This window comes from Neomonachus schauinslandi, chromosome 1 (genome assembly GCF_002201575.2).
Source record: "Neomonachus schauinslandi chromosome 1, ASM220157v2, whole genome shotgun sequence".
Taxonomy (NCBI): Eukaryota; Metazoa; Chordata; class Mammalia; order Carnivora; family Phocidae; genus Neomonachus; species Neomonachus schauinslandi.
This window is the reverse complement of record NC_058403.1, coordinates 193,123,824-193,145,308: the sequence shown is the minus strand read 5'-3', so window position 1 is coordinate 193,145,308 and position 21,485 is coordinate 193,123,824. Positions and strand designations below refer to the sequence as shown.

At 41.9% G+C, this 21,485-nt stretch overlaps 1 protein-coding gene across 3 annotated transcripts in view; it reads left to right on the top strand.

Annotated features, from left to right (window-relative positions):
* Positions 1-21,485, top strand: part of CACNA1D (calcium voltage-gated channel subunit alpha1 D) — a 297,870-nt gene that overhangs the window by 157,693 nt on the left and 118,692 nt on the right. For all 3 annotated transcript variants that reach the window (XM_044916847.1, XM_044916841.1, XM_021694968.1), the window contains exons 6-8: positions 97-249; positions 774-970; positions 7,502-7,605. In XM_044916847.1, the coding sequence (XP_044772782.1) occupies positions 97-249; positions 774-970; positions 7,502-7,605 (454 nt within the window). The remainder of the gene's footprint in view (positions 1-96; positions 250-773; positions 971-7,501; positions 7,606-21,485) is intronic.

Sequence of the window (21,485 nt, the reverse complement as noted above, 5' to 3'; positions counted from 1 at the left end):
CACATAATATATATATATGTATCCTTGAAGTATATGTATATGTATATATCCTTGAAGTGTCTCCCTGGCTCACAAACTTATTTCTCTCTCTCCTAGGTTTACAAGTTGTCCTGAACTCCATTATAAAAGCCATGGTTCCCCTCCTTCACATAGCCCTTTTGGTATTATTTGTAATCATAATCTATGCTATTATAGGATTGGAACTTTTTATTGGAAAAATGCACAAAACATGTTTTTTTGCTGACACAGGTGAGTAATGAAAACGGTAGCTAACCTAACTTTTAAAAAAATTAATTTTTCCCAAAATAACTTCTGTGGTTTTGGGAAAATCTAAAACAAAATGGTGCAGGGTGGAAGCCAAATATACCAGTAAAGCCAGTAAGAACCAGCCAGTTCTTAGCGTGAATTGTGTTCACAATAAATGAGGATTTAATCTCCTTTTCTATCCTGATTTCCTATGTATTCCTGGCAAAGAAGATGAGGTACCCCCAATACTAGAACATGAGTAGAATCCCCACCATTGTTCTCTATACACTTAAGAAAGGTCCTATAGGGTCAGGGTGGAGGAGAGAGCCATGGATTCTGAGTACAGAGATGGCATATGCTATGGAGGAGGGAGTCTTTGAAGTGGACCTTGAGGGTCAAGTGGGAGCCTGACAGCATAGCTGGGAGGCCGGTGTTCCAGGCTCTGGCAAGGGCACTCCGCTTCCGCCGGCTTTGGGCTTCCTGGTGCTCATGTCTGCAGTGGTGAAGCCTGTGTGCTCTGTTTGCAGATATCCTGGCCGAAGAGGACCCAGCGCCGTGTGCGTTCTCAGGGAATGGACGCCAGTGTGCTGCCAATGGCACCGAGTGTAGGAGTGGCTGGGTTGGCCCAAACGGAGGCATCACCAACTTTGATAACTTTGCCTTTGCCATGCTCACCGTGTTTCAGTGCATCACCATGGAGGGCTGGACAGACGTGCTCTACTGGGTAAGCAGCTGGAGGACAGAGTGCGTGGAGTGTTCTTTCTTTGGATAAGAGTGTTGCATTCGCTAGAGCCGTTGAAGAGTTAGCTGAAAAAGAAGCCCTGGCAGTCAGTTCTTGGGAAGGGAAGCAGACCCTCTCCTCACTCAGTAAGACTCCTCCTCTTTCTTCCTCAGGGCCCTAGTTTCTATTCCAGAAAGCCACTGTGTAATGTGGGCTGCCCCCACTCCCCCATTCTACGTGGGGACTTGCTACTTAGTGTGCCCACCAGTCCTTGCTTTAGAGGAAATCCCAAAGTCAGGGCCATTCTGAGTTAAACTCTTAGAGAGCCAGGGGTTATTTTCCAAGTTAAGAGGCTTCTGGACTTCCATGAGCTTGTTTTGTTTTGTTTTAACATAAATGTAGGTTGCTCTACCAGATCCTAAACAGAAGATAGGGAATATAAATTGGATCATTTTTATGCTTTCCATGAACTTAGTACAACCTTCAGGCCAAAATGGATTTTTCCCTTATTATACTGTTTCCCTTTTGCATCTTCAGCATTCCCATAAATCAGCCCAGCACAAGCCCCTACCTCTCTCTTCTTTTCTGTTTGGAGCTCTAGAAGTCTGGCAGGGAGGGTGGGAAAGGCACATCAAACTTCCAGGGCTGGTGGACCCATCCAACCTGCAATGACAACAGACAGACATTGCAGCCCTTTCTATGGCTAAGGTCTGGTTCTTCTTGTTCCTGACAGAGCCAGAAGGGTTTGCTATAAATGAAGAACAGTAGTATTTTAACAGCTATTTCCCAGAGCTGAGTTTGTTTGTTTGCTTACTTATTTGGTAGAATTTTGAAAAAGCTCACAGAAGTTTAGAAATTAATTTCCATGGCACAGATTGCTGGGAAAAACAGCTGACATGCAGATTTTGAGCCTAAACCCAAGTTCAAATGGGATTAATCAGGTTTCCAATAATGATTTGTTAAAAGGCAATTAGTAATAAAGTACTTCTTGAATGGGCAGTCTTTAGTTAGAAATTGAGAAGTAACTTCTGGCAGTGTCTAAAATTTAGACTCTTTGTAGGGTTCCATATTCCTTTATAACTTCAGAGAACCTGACACACGGTGGTTATAAATAGGTTTTTGCTTCCCTTCACCAGTGAACACCATGCTTACAGGATTGTAGAAGTCCTTATATAGTCAATGTTAGGTAAAGAAGATATGTTTTTATTTTCTTCCCCAAAGCATGAGTCTAGTTTGGTAAAAAGGTTTGAGCATCACCAACATGTTGTATCTTGTTTCTCTCTCTTCCCTTCCTTTTTCTTATCATCCTAGGAAAGAGAGAGAGAGAGAGAGAGTGTGTCTGTGTGTGTCTGTGTGTGTCTGTGTGTGTGTGTGGTAATGCATGTGTGTTATTTATATCCATAAGATAATGCCTTTCATGAAGAGGAAGAAGGAGGGAAATTATATTGGATGAGCCAAGATCATGGTCATAGCAAGGGGACCTTCAAATTAGATAAAGGGTTCATTGTCAGTATTATCTTCAAAAGTTGCAAATCCTAGTTAGATTAGTTGAGGTCTCACTCTCACTCTTGCCTTGAAGTTTCTGATACATAGAAAAGATTCATCCAAATAGCCCAAACTTTGATCCCTGCCCCCTCCACCAAACAGGACAGAAACATTTTGATTTAAAAAAAATGTGTGACTCCTCTCAGCTCTGCTGTTCTCTCTGTTGTCAGAGTGAGTTGTCCACTGCTGATCCAACATGCCTTGACTAATACACAATTTTATACTTTGTTTTTTTTTTTTGCACATGGATTCTCTCATGACAATTTTCCTGTTGTCAAGCAAGTGAGAACTGGGAGTATGTGATTAAAGGAGAGAAAACTCCATGCACCCAGAAACAAAAGTTCCCATTGCTTTCCTCAGAACCTTTAAGTATCACCTAGGATTGTATAATTATTATCTCTATTGTTAATACGACAATCACAGAGTTAATAATTTGACAATATAATAATTATATTCTCTGTGAATTACAGGGCATCTTCATTCTAATGGAGGAACTCAAGTAACTTATCAACATTATCTCAGTCTATATCCCTTTCTTAGAAGGTCTGGGATTTTGAAGGTCATGGGCTGTGCAAAGGCAGGTGGTGGGCTGGGTTTGGCCCACAGGTCATAGTTTGGTGACCCCTGCCCTAGCCTGGAACTCAGCACTCTTTCCTTGGCATTCTCTACTGTAGGAGGTTTGTGAATCATTCTAGAACACTAGAGGGCAGCTAAGTAATCTCCCATACAGTTCACTAAGATCTTAATCCTCTGAAACACATCAGGTTGTTTTTAATTACTTATTGATTACATTTATTAACTCATCAGAGATAGACAAGAGCCAAGACACCAAACCTTCTTAATATTTAATGGGCTGTGGTCAGGTGGAAGATACACAGCTGTGCCTGGTACAGAGCAGGTGCTCGACAAATACTTGTTACTCTTACTCCTCCTGGTATAATCCCATTGCCTCAGCATAGAAGGGCCATGTTTAAATATCATTTTTTTGTGCACAACTAGGGTGTAAAGGGCACATCTTGAGAGATGACCAAGGAGATTAGATTGTAGATATTGATTGAGAGCAAGTTTCTCAATCCTTTAGGCATTTGTATATGGTGGGCAAAGTCTTCAGGGATTACTTCACATCTTGTCAAGCTTCTATTCAGTCAGTGTTCTCAAGCTCATTGATGCCTGATTCTCAAGAATTTCTGGCAAAGGGCTGGCTGAGTCTTGAGAAAAGTGCAGGTGGGTCTAATATGCAGGAAGACATACTTAGAACCATTCGGATGTGTGGGAGTGGGATTAACAATTTCTGGTGGGAAAAAAAGTCCTTCTAGAGCTCTTTTATAAAGTGAGTTCCATAAGCATAATTACACTGCCATCTGACCCACACATATTTGTTGTCTACGGAGGCAGCAGGGTGTAGGGCAAGGGAAGAGCATGAAGGCTGGATAGGGCTGGGTGCCTGACCTTCAGTAGGTCACCACAACCTTCTGGGCTTTAGTTTTCTTGTCTACAAGATGCACAGTTAGACTACATGATCCAATTCTTCTTCAATTCAGAGGAAATCTTTTTAAGGATAGGAAATCAAAATAGTGTTGGTATCAGGAGAGAACTATTCATATATAAAACATTTATGACCTCTTGCCTTAATGCCAAGCTCTTTCCTCATTGAACACACCTGTGGAGGTGCGGGCTGCCAGACTCCAGTGGGAAGTTCTCATGGTCAAATTGACCATCTATTTCATTCAAGACACCTGGGAAATTCCTCTCATTGGCTGAGGGCATGCCTTTCTGTGCCTTTCTCTTATTCCTGGCATGGGGAGCCACAACCAGTAAACCACGAGTGTTTTCACCAGTTAGAAAAAAAAAAAAGCCTTAGGTTGGTCTTTAATTGGAGAGAAGAATGTGCATCTCAGCCTTTGAAATGAGAGGAAAAACATAAACTAAATAGAATATTATTTTCTAGGTACCAGGTGACCCCACATGATGACTTTGATATGAATCTTTTGAGAATGAATCTAAATTGATATCCTTCAGCTCATGCTGATTTTTTCCTTGTTGATAAAGACCACATGCAGACAAAATCCCCAGCAGAGTCTTTATTGTCATTTGGGTATTTTGGGGAATACCTTGCCAGTTCTGACTTGTGTATATGGTAAGGTCTGAGAAATACTAGCCTCTGAGAAGAGACTTGGGTTGAGATTTAGTTTTGGAGAAAGACTGGCCCTGAGAGCTGAAGTTTTGTTTCTCATCCCCCACCTTCTGGGGAGTTAGAGACCATCTTCTGTGGCCTTCCCTCCAGCCCCCAGCTATCATTCCAGTTGGTATTTCTGCTCCACGTAAATGTGAATCTGTCCAACACCTAATCCTAAGAAGTTAAAAGCTGCTTTAATTAAAAATAAAGTGCCCTCCCAAGTGGAGCAGACTGCTGTTCCTAGAACATTCCCTGGAAGAGCAGACTGAGATCTGAATGAGGATTGGTAAAGCAGTTGGCCTGGCTGCTGACCAGCCCTGTTTCACCTCATCATGGTCAGCTCACTGCTGGAGTCAGCTCTCCCAGGGCGGGCCATCTAGCGCCAGGGCTGTACAAGGGTGAGTTCTCCTGATGGGAGTCCCGGACGTGGCCCATCCTTCCTTCACCCCATGAGCACGCTCTCCCCTGTCTCCTGCCCTGCTCCCACACAGAGGAGACAGGCCCAGAGAGGTCTCCATGGAAGGTCCGGACTCCAGGCTGGGCTCTGGCCACTACGCCGGGCAGCCTGGTTCTTCTCCTCTATACACGGGTTTTTAAATAAGGTTGGTGGTGTCGTTGCTTTGGAAGAATTACCCTCTGCCTTCCTTCTGAAATTAGTTTATCCAGCTTAATTAGGTCAACAATTGCAGTCATGGCCCTGGTTCATTCATTACTCTAATTGCCAATGTGAGATGTGCAGACTGATAGGAGTTCTATTAAGCACATCAATTTTCATGTGGCCAAACAGGTGTTTCATAAGGGATTTAATGCCCTCTCCCTAGACTTCAGCAACAGATGTTAAGTCTTTTTTTTTTTTTTTTTTTTGTTCTCTTTTCCTGTTTGGCTTCTGCATGAGGCAAACATAGTGAAATGCATGCACTTCATTCTGCAAAGCTAAAATCAGGAGCCAGATAATATGGAAGAAATCACATGCTTCAAGGCCGAAGGGGCTTGCACCCTCGAGGCAAGAACCATGACTCTCACAGACCACATTTAGTTCTGTTGGCCAAGATTCTGGGTGTTCAGCAAAGTCAGGCCTGCAGTCATTTATTTTGTCCCTGGACTGGTCTTTAATACCTCCTTCCTGGGAGACGTGTTTGCCTAATTTAACACGGATCTGTGCTGCTGGGAAGTTCCATCTTTAGCCATGAACCTCAAAGCACCTGTTTGCTCCTGCATGAGACCTACTCATGACCAAACCTCCCCTGTGAGGGTCTGCCATGGAGGCCACGTCTAACTGTGCTGCTTGAGATTGTTCCAGAAGTAGTGGGCACAGGGTTCCTCTGGACCAGCCCTCTTTCACCTCGTCCCAGTCAGCTCACAGCTAGAGCCAGCTCTCCCAGGGTTGGTCATCTAGGTCAAGGTAGGTGTGGGGGATAAGTGCTTCTTTCTTTTTCCTGGGTCCTTCCTTGATGCAGTTGGCAAAAATCTCATTCCCCAAAGCACCGTTGAATGCATGTCAGCTAGCGGACTTCTGAGCACTTTCCTCTTTGTGTTCACTGAGCTGTACTTGCACTCACTGATGGCAGATAATCTAGATTTTAGGTGGGTTAGGTTTCTTTGGATAGGGTGGCTTCCAATAGAAATTTATTATTTTAGGGTTTTTTTTTTAAGGAAAAGAATTTATAGAGTCAGATGTTGCAAGTTTGTCTCTCTAAGTAAGACTTTTCCACCATCACAAATCTTAAAAGCAGAAAGTTCTAACAACTTGGGTAGAGTAGGAAATACTTTCCAGCTAAGCACTAGTTTAGAATAGATCTACCAAGATCTATTCTGAAAGTCCATGATCCAAGACTGTTTCAGTGAGAAAGAGCCAGATCCCAGCTGATTTCCCTGCCTGTGTCAAAGTCTGCTATTATTTGCCCCCAAAGCTTTGATGACTCTTCATGGGCGTGCGTGTGTGTGTGTGTGTGTGTGTGTGTGTGTGTGTGTGTGTGTTGGGAATATATAGTGAATGTTTCTTGGCTACTGTTGTCTCTGATTCAAATCTAAGTAAATGTTTAATTTAATGTATAGAATGCTGTCTCTAATGACCCTCTCTCTTTATTAGATGCTCTTATTAACCCACTTCTATGAGACCATCTTATTTCTTGCAGATGAATGATGCTATGGGATTTGAATTGCCCTGGGTGTATTTTGTCAGTCTCGTCATCTTTGGGTCATTTTTTCGTACTAAATCTTGTACTTGGTGTATTGAGCGGGTAAGCTACACCTCTTTCATCTTGAAAGCAGAGTCCTGAGGACAGTTGCCAAGACCACACAGGTTTTGCTAGATGGGGGCGGCCGGGTGGGTGCCAAACATGTTCTGTGTCCTCCGAGATGCTTTCTCTCCTGCTGAGGCTTCCCAAATGAAGATGCTTCCTGGAACCTCACCAGCCTTTATGAAAGAAAGCTATGGAACGGTTATTGACCAGAAATTAATCAGCATTGTTGCTTGGGATTTAAATAGATTCCATTGCTTGCCCTTTTGTCTGTCCTAAAATGAGATACATTTATAATTGCTTGATTGGTCTGGATCCAAATATGCAGATTAATTGGTATAAAACAGTAGCTAAATGAGCTGGTCCTGGCCGACTTTTGGTAGGCCAGGTTTGTAGATTTCAGCAGCAGAACTTGTCTGTACCCGAAGACAAAAATGAAAGGTCCTAGGTGGGGGTCCCTGTCCTCAGAGCTGTAGTCTTCACTCAAAGCCCTGAGTGGTCTAGCAGCTGCTCCTGGGGGCTCCGCTCTTTAGTAAATGGATAACTGATAACTGATCTCCTTACATTTTGCAGGTAAATGATGCGATAGGATGGGAATGGCCATGGGTGTATTTTGTTAGTCTGATCATCCTTGGCTCATTTTTCGTCCTTAACCTGGTTCTTGGTGTCCTTAGTGGGTAAGCAGTCAGATCCGTGTTGCACATTCTGCTGCTGCCCCGTGTGGGGTGGCTCTGCGTGTCCCCCAGCTGCTCCCTGCGGCTTCTCTGCATGCGTGTGGACTCTGACGTCCCTTCTGTGTGTTGCTTTTGGATTGAACTGTGATTCTCTCTGCCTGTATCTTCTCTGTGAGATTCTGTGTTTCTGACGCTTGCCACACATTATTAATCTCATGAAAGCGTGTCCCTGAAGCAGGTGCATTAGTGTGCCCATGTGCAGAAGTGGATTGCAAGTGAGTGGAAGGAGTCCCAGCCTTGGTGTCCCCAAGGAAAGGGCCTTATGTCTTTTGTGGCTTTGTTCCCGTTAGTATATAACCTGGCCTTTTTGAGTTACCCACAGTGTATCATGAATATTTCCTGGGCATTTCAGATTTTATTGAGAAGGAGGAATAAACCTAGATTAGCACATAAGTACTGAACAATTTCAAAATCTTACATCCTTCAAGTCGTTTATTTGCTTGGTTTTCTGCTACTGTCACTGTGAGAATTGTCTCTCTAACTCACAATTAGTCTCTACTTGTGGAATCTCTAATGCAGAGTAATGAGCAGCTTTTGCATACACACTTCCTAGGGCCTTAGGGTCCTGCTCACTCAGTCACCATTTTTGAAATGTCTTTTGGCTGCCTCCACCCCTTGGATGACCCTCCATAGAGAGGATTCTCCGTAGAGAGTGGAGGCTGGCTCGGGAAGGGGTTCCTGGTGTTTCTGGGCTCTGCCCTGCCTGTACTCAGGGATGCCGTCCCAAGCCCCTGGGGCGGCTCTGTGTCCTCACCACCCACAGACACCCAGAAAGAGGAGCACCCTGAGAAGGAAGAAGGGGCTGTCTGGGCTCTCCCAGAAGCTGCCCCAGAACTTAAACACTGCTGGAGGGCAGAGGCCCCACGTGGGAGTCAGTGGGGGGGCCCATCTCCCCAGAGGAACCTAGTCATCCACCGTGCTCACACTTCCTCAGGAAGTACTGGTGGGACCCTTGATTCCACGTGAGCGAATCTTCACCTGCTTTATCTTCCTCTTTCCAAGTTTGTGTCTCAGGGTGGGGGGCGGGGATGATGCCTTCACGGAATGCTGAGTCAGCAAGGAGCCCTGGATCGCATTTGTCCAAACACTGCCTTTTCCAGAGCAGAGAGCACAGCTCCTTGTCCACCCTCTAAACTGCCCTGCCTGTTTTCAGGGTATAATGTATTTGGGGTTCTCCTTGATGGAGTGTGGTCAGTTTTACTCCATGGACGCACAGCTGTCTCGGGAAGCCCCTTTCTAGAGACGGCCCTGGAGCCTGCGCCCCCAGTGAGGGCAGTGGGGCCGGGATGAGGGTGTGACAGCATCCCCCACTCCCACCAAAGCTTCCTTCTACAGAGGACTGGCTCCGCAAACCCCTGTGTGAAAGTCGTAACCCTCGAAGAGTGCTTTCATCCTGATGAGTCTCTGCGGCCGTAGGTTAGCGTTGGGCTGGTAAGGGTGGAATTTATCCCTGGAGAAACAGCCTAGTGTTAGTTTTGCCTCAGGAATGGCCCACACGAGGTTAACAGCAATTCTGTCATGCATTCCTTGGCGCCCCATGTCTCCTAAGTTCAACCAAACTGACTGAGGCCATGGAAACTGCTAATTTTAACAGTGCCAGTGACATGCCTTATCTCCAAACTTCCCAGAGCAGGAGGCATCGCCCCGGCATGATGATGAAGCAGCTCGAGACAGGGGAAAAGGAAACGGTGGGAGGCAGGGCTCCTTATCAGAATGGTGGTGGGCATTAAATGTTGACCCCTGTGGAGGGTGACAACGTGACACCCTCATGGGACAGCCAGTTTACTGGGATATATTTTAGGGAAAATAACAAGTAAAGTTAAAACATCTTGGTATCAGAACAAAACTAGATCCCTTCTGAGGGAGACTGTGATGGCGTGCCCGGCTCCGGGCCAGAGACCCGAGGTGCCGGTGTGCCGAAGATACAGAGGCGCTGGGCTCAGGCTTTCAGTGCCTGGTGGGGAGACTGTCATGAAGCAGCGCAGGATGGCAGAGCTGTAACAGAGGTGTAGCCCAAAGGGCTGAGAAAGCTGCATGTCTGTGAGCTGGATCTTGAAAGGCGATACGGGATCTACAGGGGAAAACCGATGAGGAGCTTGTTCCCACCTCCCTGGACAATTCCCTGCTCCTCTGCCCAGCTTCTCCCCCTTGACTGACCCCCAAAGCAACAACAACAACAAAAAATCAAAAAGAGTCATTCGTATGCATTTTCTTGTTAAATTTTTAAAAATTTGCTTTAGTCTTAGAGTCTTCACAGTTTTTTTAGGGAACACTGAAAGGAGGTAGATGTTAAAAGGGGGATAATTTGTGTTGCGTGGCCCCTTGGGGACCATCAGACCAGCACACAATCCTTAAAGCGCTGAATTAAAAGCCTCCCATTTTAAGAAACTTTAGACCTTGCTATCGCCTTCTGATGGAGAGCCGTTAAATGATGCTTGTGTGTCTTTAAGTCTGTTAACCCCTTGGAAATACTTGTTTCTGCTCCTTGGCTTTTTTTCTTTTTGTGTGTGTGTGGCCATGCCATCCTATTGTATTCATGAACTGGTTTTAATCTGCACACTTGATTTGGTGTTGGTACATGTTTAAAGCATTCTAAGACTGATGCTTTGGAAAAATCTTTGGTTTTACAACAGATGCTTTTCTCAAGGTGAGTATGAAGTTTATGAAGTGTACACCCTGTAACGAAGCACGAACACAGATGAAGACTTTTATCTCTGACGGTAGCGTTCTCTGGGGAGGGGGAGCCGAGAAGGTCTGTAGCTTGTGCTGCAATTTCACATTGTCATTGAGGAGATAGTCCCATTATGACCAGGGATTGGAAAGAATGTCTCATTCACGTCTATAAATGAGACAGATATGTCTCTTCTCATGCTGGGGTTTTCGGGTTTTTTTTGTTTGTGTGTGTGTGTGTGTGTGTGTGTGTGTGTGTGTGTGTGTGTTTTAGAAGCTTGGTGATTTTTTTACTTTTAAAATTACTCATTAAACTCCTTGTCCCTTTTGAGGTTTTTGCCAGTAAATAGACTGAATAAGAGAACTCGCTGGTATCTCAGTGCTTGGTTTTTTTAGAACCACTACCAGATACCCTGGGGGGAAAATGGTGGTCCTGGGCAGTGGGCTCACTTCTTCACCTGCAGGACCCACATGACACCAGGCATACCTGTGGTTAGGCCCCCAGGGTGTGATTCAGACCCCCAAGAAGAGACTGGTAGATGCAAAGGCTGGGCTCTGGTCCTGCCAGTGTCACCCACCAACTCTGGGGCTTCATTTTGTAGCCCTGAGCTTCGGTCTCCTGGTCCCTCAAGGAGGGATGGTCCCGTTGTGCAGCCTTCCCCATTGAGTGGCTGGCTTTTTATCAGCTAATGAATGTAGAAGTAAAGGAGTAAAGGATTTTACTCAGCGAATGCTTCTTCATCCTAAATCCATGGACCTCCTCCCTGTCCCCTCTCTGGGTGAAGGGACAGACACAAGGGTTCTTTGCAAATTAAAGTGTACCATTTTCTGGATTTCCCAGGAAGTGACTAAAGGAAATGAGCTTTGAATACACATGAATACTGTACCCTGTGCCTCCCATGAGGAGGCTGTGGAGGTTCTTTGTCAGCCACAAAGTATCTTGCAACTTAAATCGTTGTGACTCAGGTTCTCTCTGACAGTGATTTTTTGGCACGACGTAGGGGAAAGGCATTTCTGCAGCATTGTGGTTAATCACGCCAGCTTTTTAGAGTTGGATAGCTGAGATGTGATTGTTTGAGCCTCACTTTCCTCGTCTGTGCCATGGAGCTGATAGTACCAACCATGTGAGTTGTGTGAGGATTCAGTGAGCTAGAGCATAGAGAGCTCGCTCTTTGTCACTGTGGTGGCTTGAGTGAGAGAAGATAAAACATGATTTGATGCAAGAAAAAATCTAATCAACTCAGTCCTTTTAAACTAATAATAACTGGCCAAGATCGGCCTGCGTTAGTGGAAAGTCAAAGTTATAGAATATTTTTAAATGTTTTATTGCATACACACGTGCATATATAATGACATAAGCCAATGATTACTGAAGGATATTATTACATAAACCACCTCCTGGACCTGCTTTAAAGAATAGATTAAAATCATTTATAACTCGCCTATGAATTCAAAGCTTCGGTTTTGCCAACATCTTAGGGAAAATATTTGAAACACTTTCTTAAGCAGGCTTTGTATGTTAGAAGATAAGTGTTTCTTTGTAAAGCAGATTTTATGACCTAAGACTGAATGTAAACCCAGCCCATGTCTCTAAGTTCAAAGTCCTTCATCTCTAAATTGTGTTCTCTGTGTTCCAATAAGTTCCAGTTTACCAGATCACAGGTCTCTTTTTAAATCATTAGTCCAATTTTATATTACTAGAGGCCTGTTTATCTTTAGAAGTTTTGAGGGAACATGGATGAGGTGAAGCATTATAGAAAAACAGGGGCCATTTTCAAACCAGTGGATCATTCTGAGTTTCACCGTTGAGGTTTTCCCATACCCCATTCTAGTTGCATCGAATCCCAGGGCCTCACAAGGACTCAGGCATGGCTATTTTACCGTGCAACCGTAGGCATGGAAGGAATGGGGAGGGAGAGTGGTGGTAGTGGTGGCACCCTGGACTATGATTTCATGATTTTACAGAGCGAGATCCTATTGGGGGCCTCATTTGCACCTCGGTCCATTTAAATTCCCATTATGAGCCACAGTAGGTCAGAGATGGCCTCTGATTTCTTCTCCTTGAATATTGGCTCATGAGGCAAAACATAGCAGGTAGATGGTAGTTGTATCACTTGTGAATGTTTTCTAAGTGGAGACATAACCTCTGGGAAGAGGCATTCTTATAAATTATTCATGACTGGGATTAGATTTTGCTCTCATTCAACACTTTACCAGCATCTGCTGATTGAAAATGAACACCAGACTTTCTTCCTATGCATACTCCTGACATATCTGTGTCTTAGAAGAGTAGTTGAACTGCTTACAACATTGGAAGGGGTGGTGATAGGCGGTGGGATAATCGGGCTGCCCATGTGATTGGGTGCCGCTATATCACAGAATGAAGTTGTACTGATTCATGACTTAATTCTGCATCCTGACCAGCAGACTAAGAAGCTACATTGAGGTCTAGTCTAAAAACAAAAAAGAGGGTACAGGGTTCTTAGTAGATCTTATCACTCATAAAAAAAAAAAGATATTTTTCTATGTGTAATTAGTGATGATCATGCTACCAGAATTCCAGACAAAGATACCTTTAATGATCACTGGCAGCAAAACAGCTCTCACATTTAGCTGGTTTGTCTTTGGTCTGAGTCGGTGAACATGTGAAAGATTTGTCCACACAGTTGGAGGTCTCTCTTCTTGCCTTTGGAAGTCATGCTGTGAGTGGGGTTGAAGGTCAAGGGAAGGAGCCTTGGGCCCTTTAGTGCCTTCACCTGGTTTGGCTTGGGTAGAACAAGGAATTGAGCCCCGATGCAGCTTTGCATGGAAGAATGCGGTCTTTCCTTTTTTCTAATCAAGAACTGAGCTAAACATTTATCTATACTTTTAAACCCTGAACTTTCTTGTTGCAGAGTTAAGAGGCTGTCGGGCGTGGCCGGCAGCTGGATCCTGGTGCTGCTGGTACCATGGTGCCTGGAGGACCCAGGCTGCTAGCCACACCTGACAGTGACAAGTGAGTGGTAACCTCTCTGCCGCTCACAGCTACTGTTTCCATAGAAATGGCTGTCGGGATCAGTGGAAACGAGGTAAGTGAAAGTTTTCACTGATCCTTGTTTCCATCAAGCTGCTGTCGGTTTCCCTGGCAACAGCAGGAGACCACAGCCGGGCACTAGCGGCAGATTCAGGCGAGCTCCCTCACTTGTCAGCTGTGGCTATCATCTGTTCCTGACCCAGTTCCCTTTTTTATAATGCAGAGCAAAGCCCTCTGAGGACCGCGAGGCACCTCTGGCCACGTGTGCCCTCCTGGGCACCCGTTTTGCTGACGGAGAGCTCAGTGCTAAGCAGCTGCTCCATCGGCAGCCTTCCCTCCACTGCACTCTGGTGTGTTGATGTGCAGTTAGGATTGGGGGAGAGGTAGCTGTGGGTGTCAGTGTTGTGTAGGGCGGGTTGTTGAGTCTGTTGATCCCAAGTCCTGGGGGAAAGAGAATTCATTACAGTACTTCCATCCACAGGCCCAGCTCTTCATAAAGCTGCTGGTAACTTAATGGTCAAAATTAAAGCCATAATTTTCCCATGTTCCCTATTCGATTGGTGGCCCTAACAGCTGCTATCACTTCTACAACGAAAGGAATGTTTATGAATTCAATAATTTGACTTCTTGTGAGAACATACTGCCGATCGCTCCCAAGATGCTACTGTCAACCTTATGTCAGTCTTTTTTTTTTTTTTTTTTTCCTTCTGTGAGATGTTCTTTTGCAGGCTGGTGAAATTGTTTCCAGAGATCAAATATTGGTCTAGCCGGGCAGCCCAGCATACAAAGACCAGTATGTTCATGGTACAGGGAGCTCTTCTTTATTCAGGTCCGGCAGTTGTTCCTTTCTTGGAGTTTCATTTTAATATTTCAGCAGATGCAGGCACCCCAGGCCCAAGTATCCTCCTCCCATACGAGACCGCTCTCCCAGGTCCCAGAGGCGGAGGGGAGCGGTGTGCGTTGCTCTGATATTGTAGGGTGAGAGCACGTGGGTAGAGGCACGGAGTGAGGTGTTGAGCAGTGTCTGGTTGTAAACCCTGAAAGATACCATCAAAGTGTCTTCCCTCTGAAACAAAACAAAACTCTTATATTCAGAGCTCTATCTCAGAAGCAAATGAAGACATGGAGCCACTGTGTTATGAGAATTTAGATTGGCTGTCTAGAAGCAATGAAAAATTGTGGATTTCCTGTCTCTAGGGGGCTTTCTGAATGACTGTCTTCCTCCACAGTCTGGACGAGGGCACTATGCCTGGAGGCAGTATTGAGGTCTGACCCTGTACCTGCTGGTTGGGTTCAATATAACAGACTAATAAGAAGCAGAAAATCTTCCTAGGTACTTTTTTTCTCTTAGACTTCTTAAGAAAAAAAATGACTTAGTCATTTAATGAATGTTTTTTTAAGTGCCTACACGATAGTAGATGTATTTGCTAAGCACCTTACTAGACACTGGGTTTCTAATAATGAGACAAAGCAGAGTTTTTGTCTTTATGAAGCTTTTATCTAATGGGGAAGACAAAGGTTATAATTATAAACTTCTGTAAATTCTTTGGAAGAAAGGTATGGAGTGCTGTGAGCGTGTTTAAAAGGCACAGCTGATATCCAGGGGCTGAGGAGAAGCATCCTGGAGGAAGAGAAGAATGAACGAACAGCTATCATATCTGGGAAAGATGGGGGAGGAGGTTGGGGGAGGGTTTTCCAGCTAAAAGAAAACTCACTCAAAGGCCCTGCAAAAGGAAGGAGCAGAGGCTGTTGGAATAACTGAGCAAAATCGGGGTGGCAGGCACCCAGGGGGACAGGGAAAGGAGGGTGGAGAGAAGAAGAGACTGATCAGCAAAACCCAGATCAAGAAAGGTCATTCTAGATCATGTCACAGATTTTGGTCATTAGCTGAAGTGTAAACCTACGGATGGATTTGAAGCAGGAACTATGTGATTTATATTTGTGTTTTATAAGAATGATTCTGTGTTATGATGTCTTCAGCTTACCTTAAAATGCAACAACAAGAAAAATAAGATGACTTTGTGAATGGATAGAAGGGTGGATAGAGAGGTGATAAAGAAAATCAAGAAAATGTTAATTGCAAAATTTAGGTGGTAGGCATATGGGTGTTTACTGCATAATTCTTTCTACTTCTATGAATGTTTGAACATTTTCTTAACAAAATGGAAAAATTTGCATATAAAAATCGCTCTGGCTGCTGCAGTATGAATGGACTGGGTTGATGCAAGACTGGATATGGGGAGACCAATTTAGACTGTTTATAATCCACTTCCAGCCACAATATGGTAACAGTTCCAGAGTGGACTTCTTACCATAAACAGCTATAAAACTGGCCAAAATACATGAAGCAGTTTTTTTCCCCCAGACAATGGGAATAGGCAGCACAGGATTGGGATCCCTAAGAGAAGGGGAACACATCAAATAAGCCCCCATAATTGCGCTGGTTTTCTGCCTGAAGACACCTTTAGGACTGAGGCACAGGGAAGCAGAGCCCAGCAGAGGACAACAGTCTATTTGCTGAAGAGGCAAAGAGCAGAGCGTGGGCTGCTGAGAGAGCTGGAATTTTCAGGGCAGGGTACTGGAGAGGGGTGTGCAGATAAGGGGCTCTGGAAAACTAGGGCTTCTCTTAAATCTTCGACTCTAAACTAAGCTTCTATGTGCCAGGTGAGCCTATCAAGGCAAGATGGAGAACAGCCGCTAGAAAGCTGTGAGCTGCTGAAAACCTCACAATGCTGGGGAAACGGGCGTTCTGATCAGCTGGAGTGGACTGACCTTGATGAATACATTGGACGTTCAATTGAGAGTTCAGAAAAGCCAGGCCTTAGGGGTGGGGCTACTTTAGCTCTACAGTAAGAGCTACTCCTAGACCTGCCCTAACAGCTTAAAAACAAGCTTCAAGAGGCTCAGGTTAGGTGGCTAATTAATTAAATACCTGCCAAAACAAAAGTCAACACCCATTACGGGAGACACCTGAATCCAGATGTTCTCCCAAATGTTTCTCCACATCATTAAGAATCACAGGACGGGAGAAGAAGCAGGAAAACATGATCCATAGTCAAGGGGGAAAAAAAAAGTTAATAGAAACAAATTGAGAGATGACAGAAGTGTTGTAATTAGAAGCCAACGACTTTGAAATTGCTACTATAAACCTGTTTAAGGGATTGAAGGAAAGGATGGATCTATTTAAAGGAACAGATGGCAAATCTCAGTGGAGAAATGGAGGCAATATTGTATCTGGAATCAACAGATCGAACACTGGGAGGAAAAGAGAAAAGATCAGTGAAGACTTAGTGATCTCCAGGACAATAATAATCTGATAAATGTGAAATTGGAGTCCCAGAAGTAGAGGAGAGATTGGAGAAGAAAACAATTTTTAAAGAAATAATTTTGGCTCAAATGTTGCAAATTTTTTGAAAACTATAAATTCAAAGTCCAGGATGCTTAACAAACCCCAGGCAGTATAAACACAAGAAGCACACCTAGACCCATCAAATGCAAATTGCTGAGAATAAAAACTAGAATATTTTAAAAGAAACCAGAGAGGTAAAGACAATTATGTACTGGGAGAAAATAAGATTATACAGTGACTTATTCTCAGATATAATGTAAGCTGTAGAACAATGGAATGGAATGGCATCTTTCAAGAGCTGAAAGAAAAAAACAGAATTCTGTATTCAGTAACATATTCCTCAAAAAGCTAAGATGAATTAAATTTGCAGAGAGGTTTGGTCACCAGCAAATCTGCACTATAGGGAGTGTTAAAGGAAGTTCTTCAGGCTAAAGAAAATAATACCAGATTAAAAATATATACATTAGGGCGCCTGGGTGGCTCAGTTGGTTAAGCGACTGCCTTCGGCTCAGGTCATGATCCTGGAGTCCCGGGATCGAGTCCCGCATCGGGCTCCCTGCTCGGCAGGGAGTCTGCTTCTCCCTCTGACCCTCCCCCACTCTCATGTGCTCTCTCTCATTCTCTCTCTCTCAAATAAATAAATAAAATCTTAAAAAATATATATATATATTAAAAAATAATGAACACCAAAAATGGTAAACATCAGTAGAGAATTTTCCTCATTTCTGAATTTCTCTGAAAGATGATGAAAATGAAAGTAATAACAATATTGTAGCGACTACAGTATGTAAAACAAAACAAAACAAAACCATGTGACAACAATAGCACAAAAGATGGCATTAAATGGAACTTTACTATTGTAATGTTCTTACATTATATGTGAAATAATATGAGTTCATGGTAGACTATAGTAAATTAAGGATGCCTATGTAAATCTCTAGAGCAATGGTTTAAAAAGTAAAGTGTTATCTTAAAAACCAAAAGAAGAGATAAAATGGAGTGCTAAATAGTAATCATACTCAGTTATTCAAAATAAGGCGGGAAAGAGCAAAGAACATGTGGGATGAACCAAAAACCAATAGCAAGATGGTAGACATAAATCCAACCATGTCAGTAATTGCATTAAATGCAAATGGACACATTTTAATTAAAAGACATGTCAGCTGCTTATAAAAATACAAGATGCTATAAATTTAAAGACAGATTAAAAACAAAAAAATGGGTAGCTATATTAATACCACACAAAAGGAATTTCAATACAAGGAGGCCTCTCATAAAGGGATCAATTCATCAAGAAGATACAAGGATTCTAGATGTCTTTAAAATACATGAAGAAATAAGCTTTAATATACATGAAGGGAATGCTGTAAAAATTGAGTGGAGAAACTGATAAATCCACAAACATAGATGGAAGTTCTTATTATCCCCTTTCAATAATTGATAGAGCAAGGAGATGAAAAACAACACTAAGTATAGATAATATCTAAGCATTATCAACCAAATTGAGCTAATTGATAATTATAGAACACTATATCCCATAACTGCAGAATACACATTCTGTTCAAAAGTACATGGAACACTAACCAAGGTAGACCACATATGGGTGGCAAAAGTCTCACTCAATTTCACAAGATTGAAATCTTAGAAGTATGTTTTTTCTAACAGCAATAAATGTGAAGTAGAAGTTAATCACAAGTTGTCTAGACAGTTCTCCAAATATTTGGAAATTAGATAACATATCTCTAACTTACAATTCAAGGAAAAATAATACAATAAATATAAAATATTTTAACCTGAAAAATGAAAATGCAACATCTCAGAATTTGTATTATCCATCTAAAGGAGTGCTAAGAGGGAAAGAAGAAAGGTTTAAATTCAATGATCTACATTATCATTTAAGCATCTAGAAAAAGAAGAGGAAAAATCTGTCCAAGGTAAGTGGAAAATAATGAAGAACAGAAGTCAATGAAATAGGAAACACAAATAATAGATAAAGTTAACAAAGATAAAAGCAAGCTCTTTGAAAAGCTTACTAAAATCAACAAATCCCTAGCAAGACTAATCAAAACAGAAAAAGGCAAATTATAAATTATTAGTATTAGTGATGAAAGAGGGATATCACCACAGACGTTAAAACAATAGCAAGAGAATAGAGTAAAATATTTTATGAGAGTAAGTTCAATAATTTGGGAGAAATGGGAAAATTTCTTGAAAAACACAGCTTACCAGGATTGAACTCAAAAAGAAATAAAAAACCAAAGAGCTCTATATTTGCCTTTTAAATAGAATTCAAAATCACAAACCTTCTTTTGAAGAGAACCAGAGGCCTCGATGATGTCAAAAGTGAATTTTGTCAAGCTATTTAGAAAGAATGTCACTCCTAGAAAAACCTTTGGCAGATAATTGAGTGAATGTTTTCCAATTCATTTTATGAGGCCAGAATAACCTGAATACCAAACTAAACAGGCGTAATAAGAACATCTTTCATTAAGATGACGTAAAAATTCTCAAATATTAGCAAATCTAATCAAGCAGTGTGAAAGGAACAATACTTCAGAAACATGGGGTTTATACTAAAAATACACGGTTGATTCACCACTGGAAACTCAAACAATGTAATTTACCATATTAACCAAATGAAGGAGAAAAATCATATGATAATCTCAGTAAATACAGATAATGCTACTGACAGTATTCTATAACCATGATAAAAACTCAGCAAACTAGGAATATATGAGAACTTTCTCAACCTGAAAAATGTTGTCTACAAAAAAACAAAAACCAAAACCGCACAAAACTGTACCTCATACCATCCCTAATGGTGAAAGACTGAGTGCTTTTTTCCTAAGATTAGAAACGAGGTAATCATTCCTCTCCCACCCGTTTTATTCAACATTATACTAGAAGCACTAGCTAGTGCCTTGGGGCAAGAAAAAGAAAAAGCAGGATGATTAGAAAGCAAAAACTATTTCTATTCACGAATTGACCAGAGACCTGTTAGAAATGGTAAATGAATATAGCAAGGTCACAGTGTATAGGATCAGTTTACAAAAATTAACTTTATTCCTGTATACAAGCTGCAAGCATGTGTAAAATGAACTTTGAGAAACTATAATAACATCAACAAATTAGAATACTTGGGAATAAAGATAAGGAAAGATATGGAAGGTCTCTACACTGAAGATTATAAAACACTGATTAGTAAAATTAAAGATGGTCTAAATAAATGAAGATGTCCCATGATAATGGATTGGAAGACACAAGATTGTTAACATGTCCATTTTCCTCAAATTTTCTACACATTCAGTGCTGTCCCATCTATAAATCTTAATAGCTTCTTTTTAAAGAAATTGACAAGCTGATTCTAAAATTCACATACAGTTACAGATTGCCACACAACCAAATAATAACCAAAATAATCTTGACGATGAGCAAAGTTGAAGGACTTACACTACCTGGTTTCAAGACTTACTGTAGTGCAAAGTAAATTTAGTGTCATTCTGGCAAAAAGATACATAGAATACTTGAGTGGAATAGAAAATCCAGAAATATATATAGAGTCAATTGTTTTTTTACAAGGTACTAAATAATCCAATGGAGAAAAGATCTTTTCAGTAAAATATTATGCATGAATGAATGAAGGGACCTTGACTGTTAGGTCACACTGGACACAAACAGTGACTTGAAATGGACCATTAAAAAGCTAAAAATTACATTTTTAAATGATTTTGCCCTTCAGAAACTGGAAATTGAGAGGGAAACCACACATTGGGGAAAATATTTCCTCTGTCTATAGGTAGATAAATAGATACCTGACAGAATTGTAGCTATAATATACAAAGAACTCTTAACAACTAAGAAGATAACCCAATTAAAAATTGGCAAGAGACTTGAACAGATAGTATATAAAAGAATATACAGAAACAGCCAATGTACATGTAAAGGTGTTCAAAATACTTAGTCACCTGGGAAGTGCAAGTTAAAACTGCAATGAGATACCATAACAAATATAGTAGAATAGCTAAAATTAAGATGAACAATACCAAGTGTTGGCAAGAATATAGAGCAATTTATGCACTCATACATTGCTCATAGAAACATAAATGGCACAACCACTTTAGCAAAGTTTGTCAGTTTCTCATAAAGTTAAACAAATACCATATTGGCCCCGCAGTCCCACCCTTACAGGTAATGACCCAAAAGAAATGAAAACCTATGTCCACTATGACTTGTCTATGAACATTCAAAGAGCTTTGTTCTAGTAGCTCCAAACTGGAAAAACCCAAATGTTTATCAACAGGAAAATAAATGAATGAATTGTGATGTAATCAGAAATTGGCATACTATCCAGTAGGATAAAGAAATGGAAATACTAATGCACTGTTATTGATGAAGCTCAAAAACATTTTGCTGAGGGAAGAAAGCCAAGTACAAAAGAGAGCATATGCTGTGACTCTGTATGAAGTTCTAGAATAAGCAAAATTAATCCATAATATAGAAATTAGATCACTGATTTTTTTCAGGTAGGAGAGGGGTACTTGGCTGGGAAAGTGAATGAGATAACTGGGCAGTGGTATACGTGTTCTATATCTTGATCGGGGTGTTGTTGATGATGAGTGTGAATGTTAGCTAAACCACAAACTTAAAACATACGCATTTTTATTCATAACCTCCATTTTTTATAAAAGTGATTGTAAAATACCATTAAAATAAAATTGAGAGACTTTGCTTCTGGTGAAGATGCAGTAGCAGATGCCAGATTTACCTTCCTACCTGAAACAACAACAAAAC